This window comes from Cervus canadensis, chromosome 9 (assembly GCF_019320065.1).
Source record: "Cervus canadensis isolate Bull #8, Minnesota chromosome 9, ASM1932006v1, whole genome shotgun sequence".
Taxonomy (NCBI): Eukaryota; Metazoa; Chordata; class Mammalia; order Artiodactyla; family Cervidae; genus Cervus; species Cervus canadensis.
Window position 1 is genome coordinate 79,489,238 of NC_057394.1, and position 13,363 is coordinate 79,502,600.

Below are 13,363 nucleotides of genomic sequence, written 5' to 3' on the forward strand. Positions count from 1 at the left end.
AGGAGTTCAAACCAGTCAATCGTAAAGGAAATCACTCCTGAATACTCATCGGAAGGACTGATGCTGAAGCTCCAATACTTTGGCCACCTGATGGAAAGAACTGACTCACTGGAAAAGACCCTGATGCTGGGAAAGACTGAGGGCAGGAGGAGAAGGGGGTGGCTGAGGATGAGACGGTTGGGGGATATCACCAACTCAATGGACATGATTTTGAGCAAACTCTGGGAGATGATGAAGGACAGGGAAGCCTGGCATGCTGCAGTCCATAGCATCGCAAAGAGTCAGACATGACCGAGTAACTGAACAACAGGAGGGAATCTGTGATTTGGGAAGATTGAGTGGGCTCGAGCAGAGGAGAGACTGGGGGCTCGAGGCTAGGAAGCTGCTGCGGTCATTCAGGGGGATTGCAGGGGCCTTGACTTAGGTGGTGATCCTGCGGTAGGACAGGAGGAGAGGTTTTCATGAGCCATGGAAGCAGAATAAACAGGAACTGGGGGTGGGCTGAAAAGAGAGGAAATGCCAGAGTCCCCTCCGGATGAGAAGGCACACTGTGGCGGGGACCGTGGCCCATAGGGACTGTTCGTACACGGTGGCTGAATGGAGACGAGAAAAGAGGCTTCAGTTTTTAGCTTACGTATTTGCTCCTATTCCGGGCAGAGAAGCTGCACTGGCTCCAGCTGCCTGCGGCACTGAGTTGAGACCACAGGGATGCTCAGAATTCTTGCCCCGCCTCCATCAGAGCCCTACCATTTCCCAATTCTGGGTCATCACTCACACCTTCCCTCTGCCTACAGTGCCTTCCCCTGCCTTCGCCCCTGGAGGTCAAGATCCATTTCAAGTGTTACCTCTCCCTCAGCCTCCAAACCCCCTGCACCTCATTTCTTTGCATTTGCCTTAAGCCTCCTGGTTGGGCTGTAAGTGAGCTCCTGGTAGCGACAGCTTTCCCTGAGTTGCCTACCCGTCTCCTTGCCTGGAGTCGGATTTAATACATCTTCACTGAATTAAAACAAAGAGCCCAGGGACTTCCCTGGTGGTCCAGTGGTCAGACTCTGTGCTCAAAAAGTGCAAGGGCCCCGGGTTCGATCCCTGGTCAGGGAACAAGATCCCACATACCACAAGGAAGATCAAAGGTCCCGGATGCTACAACTAAAACCCAGCACAGTCAAATAAATAAGTTAAACCAAGAGTCTCCGCCCCCCAGGTGAAGCCCTTATCCATGAAATGGGGATATTCTTGCCCCCCTGCTTCATAGGCAGGTGTGAGGACTTGATGTATAGTAAGTGCTCAATAGAAAATACCAGCATCCACATCAGCATTTCTTGGGGGTGGCGGGAGCGCGGTGCAGGGCAGGAGGTGCCATGGAACACAGCATGCAGGATTTTAGTTCCCCAACCAGGGATCGAACCACTGGCCCACCAGGAAATTGCCTCACCATTTCCAAAGGGAATAAGTTTCACTTGATCTTGGCCTCACTTGATACTAAGTCTCTGTCTCCCTTTAATGGGCTTCCTTCATAGCTCAGTTGGTAAAGAATCCGCCTGCAATGCAGGAGACCCAGGTTTAATTCCTCGGTTGGGAAGATCCCCTGGAGAAGGAAATGGAAACCCACTCCAGTGTTCTTGCCTGGAAAATCCCATGGACTGAGGAGCCTGGTGGGCTACAGTCCATGGGGTCGCAAGAGTCAGACATGACTTAGTGACTACACCACCACCAATGAAGGTCAAGGACAAGGGCATCCCTTTAGAGCTCCCAGGACACTGTCCCCTGGCATCGAGAAGCAGGGAACCTCGGTCCTGGCTCACTGGGGCATTCCTTTAAATCCCAAGGAGGATCCTTTCTGGAAGCGTCTCTTGGATACATTGGGTCTTTTCTTTCTGGTCATGGGGAAACAGTACTCAGCTTTCATCTCCAATTCTGAGGAACAAGGTGATGGGGAAGAATCAGCTCCAGCAGATCCCTTGGCTCAGCTCCACCTGAGGAGGAGCCTCGGACGTGAGAGCCCCAGACGTGAGTGGTCCAACCCAGAGGGTTGGCCTGTCTCTTCCAAGAGGAGTGAGTGGGTGATTGTGACAGTCCTGGAGCTTTATTTTTATTTTTAAAGTCTACTTTGAAGAAGTTTGTGATTCCCCAAGGAGACTTTTTATGTCTTTTTTTTCTTTTTCTTTAGAATTTCCTCTCAAACCCATTAGGGAGATTTCACATCATCCAGATTTAGCACTTTAATGAGGTCTTGTTCCTGCCTTAATTTTTTTTCCCATTTTTAATTTCTCCTCTGATTTTTAACTCACTATTTCTGGAGTTGTTGGCAAACTCCACAGCAACATTTCTGGAAAGTCTTTTCATTTCCATGCGAGTTTATGACGATAATAGCATGAACCCTGCCTGACCCAGAAGGTGAGAGGCTCTGTGCTGGGAGCTGATTGTGTTCGCCGTGATGAAGCACTTGGGGGCCACTGACCTTTTTCTGTCAAATCACAGACCCAGGGGTTGTGAGCTGCTGTTTAGCGCCCTCTTGGTGTTTTTATCTCTCCAGGGACCTCGGACAAGTCTAACCTGGAGCTCATCACTCTGACGTGCACCTGTGTGGCTGCAACCCTCTTCTGGCTCCTGTTAACACTTTTTATCCGAAAACTGAAAAGGGTAAGAATATTTCAGATGAAATTCTATGCTCCTTTTGGCAAAAATCTGCCACAAGGCCCAGTGGCACTGCTGGTATAGTGACATCATGCTAGATTTCCCCCAAAAATGCCTGCTCCCCCAAATGCCTGATGTCCAGAGCAGGCACTGAACAGGTGAACATGGCAGATGAATCATTAAACTGTCTCTCAGGACTTCCCTGTTTGTCCAGCAGTTAAGACTCCACGCTTCCACTGCAGGGAGCAAGGGTTCAACCTCTGGTCAGGGAACAAAGATCTCGTATGCCTGATGGCCAAAAAAAAAGAAAATCCAGAAAACAAACATCTCACCCTAACATGGGGTGTTCAAAAAAAAAAAAAAAAAAAGCTAGAACAATGAACAGATGACTATGTCCCACACACAGAAGGAACATCTTCCGTGTAAAATGAAGTCTTTAAATTCCACACGAGATCTGAGAAATATTCATTTTCTTAATCTCACTCTCTTCTAAGAGACAAAAAGGAAAAGGCAAAATAAAGACCCACCTCTGTCTTATCTCTGTCTGCTGTTCCATACTCTGAGCCCCATGATAAAATTAAGTTCTTCAGCGTGTGAGGCTCAGGGTGGAATTCAAGACATCAGATTCCTATCATTAGGCCTGTTGGCACAGCTTGTGCTTCTCCAAAGTTTACTGGGGGGGCGGTGGCGGGGGGCCAACACTCATTCGTTCATTCATGCCTTAAATATTCCCCAGGTGCCCGCTCAGGGCAGAAGCAGGCCCTGCGTAGGGCTGTCTGGTGACAGCGCAGAGAGGCTGCTGTGTGTAGTCTGGGGAGAGACTGACTGTAGCACAGGCAGACGTCAAACGTGACTCAGCCGACTGCATGGCATGTAAGGGAGGGGAAGTCTGCAGGCAGAGGCGATGCGGTGAGGACAGGCTGACCTGGGCAGAGGTGGGGCCGACGGACGAGGGGAGGCCGGAGAGGAGAGGCTGTCAGGCAGGCCCCGTAGGCCGCGGGAAGCAATTTCCTCTGTGTTTTAGAAGAGGAAGCCTTGGCCAGGTGGGCCGGGGGTGGGGTTAAGCAAAGATAGGTGATTGTAAGTGTGAGAGACCTGTGTCCGGAAAGACGATTTCAGACTGTATGAGGAGAAAGGACCAGAGTGGACAAGATTGAATAGAGAAGAACCCAGTGAATAGAAGAATGCAGTCCAAGTCAGAAATGACGGTCGCTTAGCCCAAAGGATTAGACTTGAAGAGATATTTAGGAGATAAAATCAATAGGACTTGTAAAGTACCAAGGAGAGACCTCCTCAATTTCTAGAGCTGTATTAGTCCTTATTAACAGGCAAGTCTTTTTTTTTTTAAGAATGATTATATTATTTTTATTTAAATTTTTTAATTTATAGAGACTAGTTTTGGTTGCTGTTAAAATACATTGAAATATAATATATAGAAGAAAAATATATCAAAAAACAGTTATCTTTAAGTAGCTTTGAATTAGAAAATCATTACGTAACATAATAAGCTCCTCATCTCTTATGCTTTAATTATTTTTTTAAAAATCACTTTAAATTACTTTCACCATTTTATGAGCTGAGTGTTTGTGGCACATTTGGGGAGCTCTTTATGTCATATCTCAGTTAGTCCTTTGAAAAACACAAAGATATAAATACATTATTATTCCCATTTTAAGGAGAGGGAAACTGAGGCTCAGAGAGGTAAAATAACCTGCCTAGAGTCACTCAGCTAGTTAGAGTCGCAGCTGAGTTTTGAACCCAGGTTGTATGACCTTAGACTCGCTGTTCAAAACCAGGAAGGTATACTTCCCAGTGTTGGTATGTCAGCTGGCGGCCCTCCTGCACGGTGAATAAATAACCTGAGGCTTTTGCTGCAGGGAGCGGCTGGTTTTAAGACAGGACAAGGAAAGCCACTGCTTTCGAAGGAAGCAAAAGTTAAACAACGGGATTTGGAAAGGGGAGGTACAGCATATAGGAAAACACATCTAACAAAAGCGGAACCTGCCAAATCTGCAAGGGCGGTACAAAGACTGCAGAGTTCAAAGGAGGAGCGGGCAGAGAAACTTCAGAGAGAGCTCCGTTTAGAGACAGACTTTGAAGGTTGCGGCTGGAAGGAAAGCAGTAGAAAAACAGTCCACCCTCACTCTGGCCCACTCTCCAGGTTAGGGAAAATGTCTGGGTACTTTGCATATGGGAGCTTAGTGGAAATAACACTGGAAAGGCAACCTGGGACTCAATCGAAGAGGTCCCCTGTATGTCTAAAAAGTTAGAAAATTTGAATGTCAATGAGAAAGGATGAAGGCAAGAAATGACCATCTCAATGATAGAATACCTATAGGATTTGAGAAGTAATTGGTTTGGGAAGGCAAAGAGGAACAAGGCATCAAAAACATATCTCCAGCTGATTTCTCTAACCGCTGTGTAAATTCCTCACTGATAAGGACTGTATTTTCTCTTTTCATCCTCACCCTGCACAGGCCAACTAAAGCTAATATTTATTCATGCTTACTATACACCAGGCCTCTCGAACAGCTTTTCATAGACTATTTTGCATGATATTCATAGCAACTCTATGAGATAAGTACCACTACTGACACTGTCTTACTGATAAGGAAACTAGGCTTAATAAAGTTAAGCAACTTGCCCAAGGTAATATGTAGGTTCTGATTCAAACCCAGGCCTCCACATCTGGGCTCTGAAGCACCTGACCAAGCAATTTCCATGCCTAGCACCCAGTGGGTGCTCCGTGTTTTTGTCAGTTGAAAGAATAAGCATCAGTCAACCGAGATTCTACCATCAGGCTCGTCTCAAAGCCCTTCCTGAAGGTCTGTTGGGTATCTCCTCTCATCTGCCTTGAGACAAACCATAGGATTCCTCAGGTGCCATGTGGGCAGACTGTCTTCCGTGGCCTGCTCCCCTGGCTCGGTCACTACCCCTGCCCACCTCTTTCAGCTCCCACAGGACCCAAGCTGTCCCTGGCTGGGCTGCAGCTCTTCCTGGGCTCTTGGAAGACTGGAGATCGTGTCTCATGGCCTTGGCTATCACGCACGCTGAGAGCTGGAGTCATGAAGTTCCTCCATCCATGCCACTCATGAGCACCCAGCACCCTGGTGTGGGAAAGAACACTCCTGTCCAGCCCTGCAGCCTCGTCCGAGTGTCTTTAAGTGCGCCCCACCCCCCCGCCCCCAGTCTACCATGCTGGCAAACGCAGCTCATGACAAACGTGCTCCCTATCTGTCTCCATTTTCCACTCTTTGTGGAGGCCAGGCAATCTTCCTGCCCTGAGCTATCTGTCACACATTTCAGTGATAATTTTTGTGAGAAAGAGGCAGATTGCGAGTGATGGATGAGGTGAGCTGTGACAGTCCAGGACGGGGTGAGTCAGGGCCAAAGAATGTGGGCGGGTGTGAAGTCGAATGTATGGGGAGGTTTGTCTTCTCTGCTCAACTCTGATCCTGTTTAGGGAAATGCACAGAAAGGAAGGGCCCTAAACTCATTTAAATGAAGTGGAAGTAACTTCTGGACAAGAGTTATCAAAACCCAGCCTCTATGGGCAAGCATACTTCTTTTCTGTCCTGCCTATAGAAATGCAGTCAATTCTACAATTAATTAATATGAACAGGGTATATCACCCATGAATGTGAACCTAACACACTAAATGTAAATCCGTTTACATGTGAGCTGAAATAAAGGGTATGTTCTGGGCTTCATTTGCATCACCAAGATAAAACAAGTACTAGAAGATAGGTGTCACCTTATTTATCTGACATCTTATTACACCAGCGGCCAAAAGAACTTGGAATATAGCTGTGTGTAAGTCTCACCCCTTTGCCTTTGAAATAATCAACTTCTATTTTTTTTTTAATTTTGTTTATAGCAAATATTTACTATTTCTTAACTTCGATTTCTCACTGAAGACAAATCTTTTTTCTTTTTGTACATTTTTCCTTTTTCATCTTTTTTCCCTGCCTGTGAGTCACAGCTATGTATGCTAAATATATAAACTTGCAATGTGCTGAATAACCTTGCATTTTACATGAATTTTAATGTAAATACTCAAACAGTTCAGATGAATCCAGTCCATCTGAATAGGAACTCACAAAATTTTGGTCACCAGGAAACTTGTGGCGCCTACTTGCTGGTGTATTCCTTTATTCTTTCAGAAGGGCTGACTGTTTGGTGTTTAAGTTCTGAGCTCAGAATCCTTTTTCTGTAATTCCTCCAGGTAAATCTTATTCTAATCTCACTCTAGCCTTTTCAGGTTGCTGCAGCAACCAAGGGGCCTTCTGGGTGTCTTTAACCACTTCATATGAAATGCACTTCTCCACTGTCCCAGGGATCCTGGGTTTGCTTGGCCACTTTAGCCTTTCTTACAGATGCAGAAAAGCCACAACCCACTGCTGACCCATCTGCCACGCATATTCCTGGAGAATGACCATGGAAAGTTATTTATAGTCATTGTTTGGAATGATTTTATTAAAATACTTTGCATTTTTTCAGAGAAGATTATTATGTGATCACTGCTTGGTGGTGGTTAGTTGCTAAGTCCTGTCCGATTCTTTGTGACCCCATAGACTGTAGGGTCCCACCAGGCTCCTCTCTTCATGGAATTTCCCAGGCGAGAATACTGGAGTGGGCTGCCCTTCCCTTCTCCAGGGGATCTTCCCCACCCAGGGACCAACCCACATCTCCTGAACTGGCAGGTGGATTTTCTACCACTGAGCCACCAGGGAGTTTCTGATCACTGTTTAAGAAAAAGCGTTAAGGTCACTGCAGAATCTGAGTGCATTTGGTCCAAGACAGGACAGTGGAGGGGGTACCAGAGAAACACGTTGTGAAAAGAGTAAGGAGTGGCTTGATGGAAATTTCATGCTCGCCTGTGATGCATCTATGTGCATGCAGAGGGCACATCTTGCTACTGACCATGTGGTTTCAACCCAACGAACCAAAATAGGAGCTGATGATGCCAAGTATTATTTTACATTACACATCTGGGTTTAAGTTGTTCCCTGGTTGGTGACTCTGAGATCTCTTTATTCCTTAGTCGTCTTCTGAGATTAAAGCTGACTACCTGTCAATTATCATGGATCCGGATGAAGTTCCCCTGGATGAGCAGTGCGATCGGCTCCCTTACGATGCCAGCAAGTGGGAGTTTGCCCGGGAGAGACTTAAACTGGGTAATGTATTTGTTCCCTGGATTCCTAAACCTGCACCAAGCACCCACTGCCCACAAAACACAGCGCTCTGAGGGAAGCAGAAGTAACTAGGTGCAGGGTTCTACCCCCTAGTTGCTCAAAGACCAGCAAGGGAGATGGACGTGGAAATAAAGAATTCTCTGGAATGGCGAGACAGCAGGTCAAGGGGACAAGGCAGCCCCTGTCCCTTCTTTCAGCAGTCATCGGGCATCGTCACCGAGCCGCTGACACGCGTCTCAGCGGTAGGGGTGCAAAGATGCTCGAGTCCATCCCCTTGAAGGGAGAAGGGCACGGACGTGAGAGCAGATAAAGTGAAGGGGAAGGGAGCAATTCGTTTCAGCTGCGTCTTGTAGGCACTGTTAAATAACAAAACTTCTGTGGATGAGAAAGTGGTGAACGTGTGCCCCAGTGTTCATCGCAGCACTATTTACAAAAGCCAAGACGTGGAAGCAACGTAGAAGTCCATCGACGGATGAACAGATAAAGAAGTTGTGGTACATACATACGATGGAATATTACTGAGCCATTAAAAGGAATGAATGAGTCAGTTCTAGTGAGGTGGATGAACCAAGAGCCTGTTACACAGAGTGAAGTAGGTCAAAGAGAGAAAAACAAGTATCGTATATGCTAAGTCACTTCAGTTGTGTCCAACTCTTTGCAACCCTGTGGACTGTAGCCCTCCAGGCTCCTCTGTCCATGAGATTCTCCAAGCAAGAATTTTGGAGTGGGTTGCCATGTCCTCCTCCAGGGAATCTTCCTCACCCAGGATTGAAAGCACGTCTCTTACATGTCCTGTATTGGCAGGTGGGTTCTTTACCCCTAGCACTGCCTGGGAAGCCCCGATCCCATGGACTTTAGCCTGCCAGGCTCCTCTGTCCATGGGCTTTCCCAGGCAAGAATACTGGAGTGGGTAGCCATTCCCTTCTCCAGGGGATCTTCCCAACCCAGGGGTGGAACCCGTGTCTCCTGCATTGAGGGCAGATTCTTTACCATCTGAGTCAGGGAAACCCAAATATCATGAATGAACACATATATATGGAATCTAGAAGGATGGTACGTATGAACCTGTTCATAGGGCAGCAGTGGAGTTGCAGACAGAGAACAGCTTTGTGGACACTTCAGGGAGAGGAAGGGGTGGGGCAAACTGAGAGCAGCTGGAAATCCATATATTACCATGTATGGAACAGACAACCAGTGGGAACTTCCCGCAGGACGCAGGGAGCTCAACCTCGTGCCCTGTGACAACCGAGAGGAGCGGGATGCGGTAGGGGCTCGGAGGGAGGTTCAAGAAGGAGGGGACACGGGTACATCTATGGCTGCTTCATGTTGATGTATGGCAGAAGCCAACACAACATTGTAAAGTGATTATTCTCCAAATAAAAATAAATAAAATTTTTTTTAAAAATTAGGAAGTGGTGACCTGGAACACAATTCAGAATGGGGAGGTGAAGGGAAACGGAGTATTTGGTGAAAGAGCTGGTGCTTGGCACAACTGCAGATCAAAAGGCCCCACCACACAAATCTATAAGTTACATACTTTGAATTTCCCTGGGTGTCTGAAGTGGCCAACACAGATAAGAAAGCCCTTCTCTTTCATGTTTATGCTCCACTGACAGAAAGGGAAGATTGTTGTTTCCTAGGTAACAGGGATGCTGTCAACACCATGTAACATGCTTTCCCTCCAGCTCAGACCCCAAGTCCCTCCAGCTCAGAGGTCACAATGCACGTTACTCTTCAGCCTAGGAGCTACAGAACAACAGGAGCCTCCAAGACTCGGGTCCAGATACTCAGACAGTGGCTTCTGAAAGTTTTCCACTCCCCACTGTGTGTGCCAGAATCATTAGTATTTGGAACTAGGGAGAGAGATCGTGGAGCCAGTGGCGCTTGTTACTTGGTGCAGAGCACTTGTTATAAATGCAGCCGCAAAGCCTCCCCTCCCCCACATGCAGACTGTATGGGGGGAGGGGGAGGGGACAGAGGGATTTTCTTCTCGTTCTCTTGGGCTTGATTCCACCTTTATTTCTCCCTATATGAGAAAGAAGACTTGGCCCCAAGAACACGTGCTGTTTGGCTTGGGGGAGAAAATTGGAAATCAGTTAAAAAAAAAATCAGCAAAAAAAAAAAGCTGGAAAGACAGGCGAAAGCCAGCAATGGCTGCTGATGGGGACAGTGGGGGGATCAACTAAATTGAGAGTAGTTCAGGGCAGGTGGTACATCAGATGAGTTCTTTCTGTAAGTCTAAATTACATGGCAGCCAGCCCAGACCCCCCGCCCCCGGTGACCTTGGCAGGAACATGCGATAATTTTCCCAGAACTGTAAGCCATTCTCAGGCCACACTGCTTTCCAGAGGTATTAGTCACAAGCAGGCATGCTTCTTCTGTACAGGATGCGAGAGCTTTCTGTCCCATTCCTTCATTCCTTGGCCTAGGACCACTATGATCCTTGGTGGCCCATCAAAGGAGACCGTGAACCAGAATTCCCCCCAGGGCTCTGTGGGTTTAGATAAGCCCATTTCAGAAGATGCTCCTTGCTAGAGATCTTATAGTTCTCTTCCCTCCCAGAGTCACCAGATGCAAAGATCCAGCTGATATGCAAGCGAGTATCTCTGATGGGTGAGAGTAAATGTGTCAAACAGACCAGCTCGGCTTTTCAGTGCTGAGTATGGCTCCAAGGGCCAGAGAAAGCCTCATCCCACTTCTATGGGAGCAGAGAGGCCCAAGATGTGTCTGTTTCTTAAGCCAAGTAGATGACAGAGAGCAATCTGAAGTCGCCTCTGACAAGTGAAAGTAACCAAAATGATGGCTGGATGGATGAAGAGGAAAAGTTGGTTTGACGCGAGAGTTATAATGAGTTACAAATATAGAGACACACACAGACCAAATGGCTTCTGATTTCAGCTGTGTCTTCCCTCTGGCTTATGACCCGCAGCCCTGGTGAGAGAAGCTGGAATTGATAGCATCTGAGAGACAGACAGGGCTGGGGCTTGGGTCCAGAGTGTTGCTACCATTGAAATTCCTGGAATCCAGAACTAAAGAAACTTGTTTTATTAGTGATTCCTCACCAAACCTGGGAGAAAATTCAGCTCCTATGTATTTATCACAGAAGTTGAGATGATGTCAAACAGGGGATCTTCCCATTGGAAGATAAAGTCAGAATTACCTACCATGGGAAAGTACACAGGATGTTTGAAATCTGGTGAATGGCTCGAGCCTGGGCTGCTTCTGCCTCCTGGAAGACCAGTCTGGATGCCAAGAAGGGCTCAGCTCCAGGCTGCCCTGCTCTCCTCCAACCATCTCCCATGTCCAGGGACCCTAACCAGTCCCTCTCAGAGGAGATGCCAATAGTATTCCATTCTGTAACAATGACCCAGCACTTTTCCAAGCTAGCTAGTGGCATTCAGGTAGCACCAAGGAGGATTTTTTTTTTTTTTTTTTTTTACCAAGGAGGATTTTAAGGGAAAAGAAGGACCAAGCGAGATCAAGTCTAGCGTGGCAGGGCTCCCCTGACACTAGAATTGTGGGTCCGCCAGAGGACTGCGATGTATCAGACGATAAAAGAGCCTGGAAGATCTTCAGGCTGTTTTACGAGGCGACAGTCAGCTTCCAAGAGAATAAATGAAAAATCTGAAGGAAGTCAAGTGAGAACGAGCCTGTTCTCATAGGTCAAGGCAAAGTCCTCAACTCACAGAAGTTAAGATCATGTCCGACAGGGCGCCTTCCCATTGGAAGATGGGAAGTGTTTTGTGCTGACAAAGAAGGGAATGCGTGGGGGCTGGAGGTGTGGGGATAAAAGGATGCTGCCTGCCCCAGACAAGCAGGAGTCTGCAGACGGGTACCCAAGACAAAGATGCTCGTCACCTGTCTCAGGCTCAGGACCCTTTTCACAGGAGACAATAGAAGGTGATGTAGAAGAAAAGGGGTTCTTTTTTTTACCCCACGAAAGCAAGGAATAAACTGCTAATCAGGACACACCAATTTTTACAAATCTGGGGAAGGCATCTGCTATCGTGCTTTCCGTATCCAATTTCAGGGTCCACCTGATGCTCTTGTATGTAAAAGAGAAACCCTGTTTTCTTGGACACTTTGATCTGAAGAAGGAAGTAGAGACTGTATCCCCGCCCATGAGCATGCCTTGGGAGGAGGATCTCTGTCAGCACGACAGTTGCCCCTCTGACCTGGGGAGGCGTGTCATCTCACCAGTGTCCCCTTGAGACCCAGGCAGGGAGATGCCTCTGATGACACTAGTGACCGAGCTCTTCCCACATCCTTACTGGATGCTTGGGGGGGGGGTGGGCAGTGGAAGATGCTAAGTTGAGGCAGGTGAGGACACTTTGTTACTGAGGAGTTGTGCATGCAAGTATAAAGGTTCCAGTAGGATGAGGACAAGGAGAGCTTCATTATAAACTTTCCAGGAATCTTAACAAACAAACTGTGTCCTTTGGGGAGGGAGGGAGGGTGGGAGGAAAGTTAGCTCACTGAAAACACATTATCAAAACAGCCCGAGAAAGAGGTGGGGCCAAAGGTGCTGTGTTAAATTAACACTGACTACCAGAAGAAGGAAATGGCAACCCACTCCAGTACTCTTGCCTGGAAAATTCCATGGACTGAGGAGCCTGGTAGGCTACAGTCCATGGGGTCACAAAGAGTTGGACACGACTGAGCGACTTCACTTCACTTCACTTCACTTCACCAGAAACATTACTTTGCCAACAAAGGTCCATCTAGTCAAGGCTATGGTTTTTCCAGTGGTCATGTATAGATGTGAGAGTTGGACTACAAAGAAGGCTAAGCACAGAAGAATTAATGCTTTTGAACTGTGGTGTTGGAGAAGACTCTTGAGAGTCCCTTGGACTGCAAGGAGATCTAACCAGTCCACCCTAAAGGAAATCAGTCCTGAATATTCATTGGAAGGACTGATGTTGAAGCTGAAACTCCAATACTTTGGCCACCTGGTGTGAAGAGCTGACTCATTTGAAAAGACACTGATGCTGGGAAAGATTGAGGGCGGGAGGAGAAGGTGATGACAGAGGATGAGATGGTTGGATGGCATCACTGACTCAATGGACATGAGTTTGAGTAAACTCCGCAAGTTGGTGATGGACAGGAAGGCCTGGCATGCTGCAGTCCATGGGGTAGCAAAGAGTCAGACACGACTGAGCGACTGAAGTGAACTGAATTGAACCAGGATTTAATTTTCATCAGAAGCATTTTGTTGGCTTCTTATACTCCACAGCTCTGCCCCCAAAGAACCAACAAAAGGTGACTTCTTTGGCTCACTCTTCCTTCTGCCATATCATGATTGAGGTGTACTGGTTTCCTACTGGACAGGTTGGAGTCAGCTACCTGTGTCCTGGAGATGCAGAAGGAAGCACTGATAGAAAAAGGGGGGAGGTGCCCTCCTCACGGAGTACTGTTCAGCTGTGCATCCCACGGGACCCTCTGATTAACTTAGGACTGTAAGAGACTTGGTTTGAGCATCTCACAAACTCCCAAATGCACCTCTTCCTTCTGTACTAGCACACAGGGGCCCTGAT

The 13,363-nt window shown here is 47.3% G+C and overlaps 1 protein-coding gene across 1 annotated transcript in view; it reads left to right on the forward strand.

Moving 5' to 3' along the window:
• The window catches only part of FLT1 (fms related receptor tyrosine kinase 1), a 197,828-nt gene that overhangs the window by 150,449 nt on the left and 34,016 nt on the right, over nucleotides 1-13,363 (forward strand). Inside the window, exons 16-17 of the mRNA XM_043477541.1 lie at nucleotides 2,534-2,640; nucleotides 7,679-7,811. Of these exons, the coding sequence (XP_043333476.1) occupies nucleotides 2,534-2,640; nucleotides 7,679-7,811 (240 nt within the window). The remainder of the gene's footprint in view (nucleotides 1-2,533; nucleotides 2,641-7,678; nucleotides 7,812-13,363) is intronic.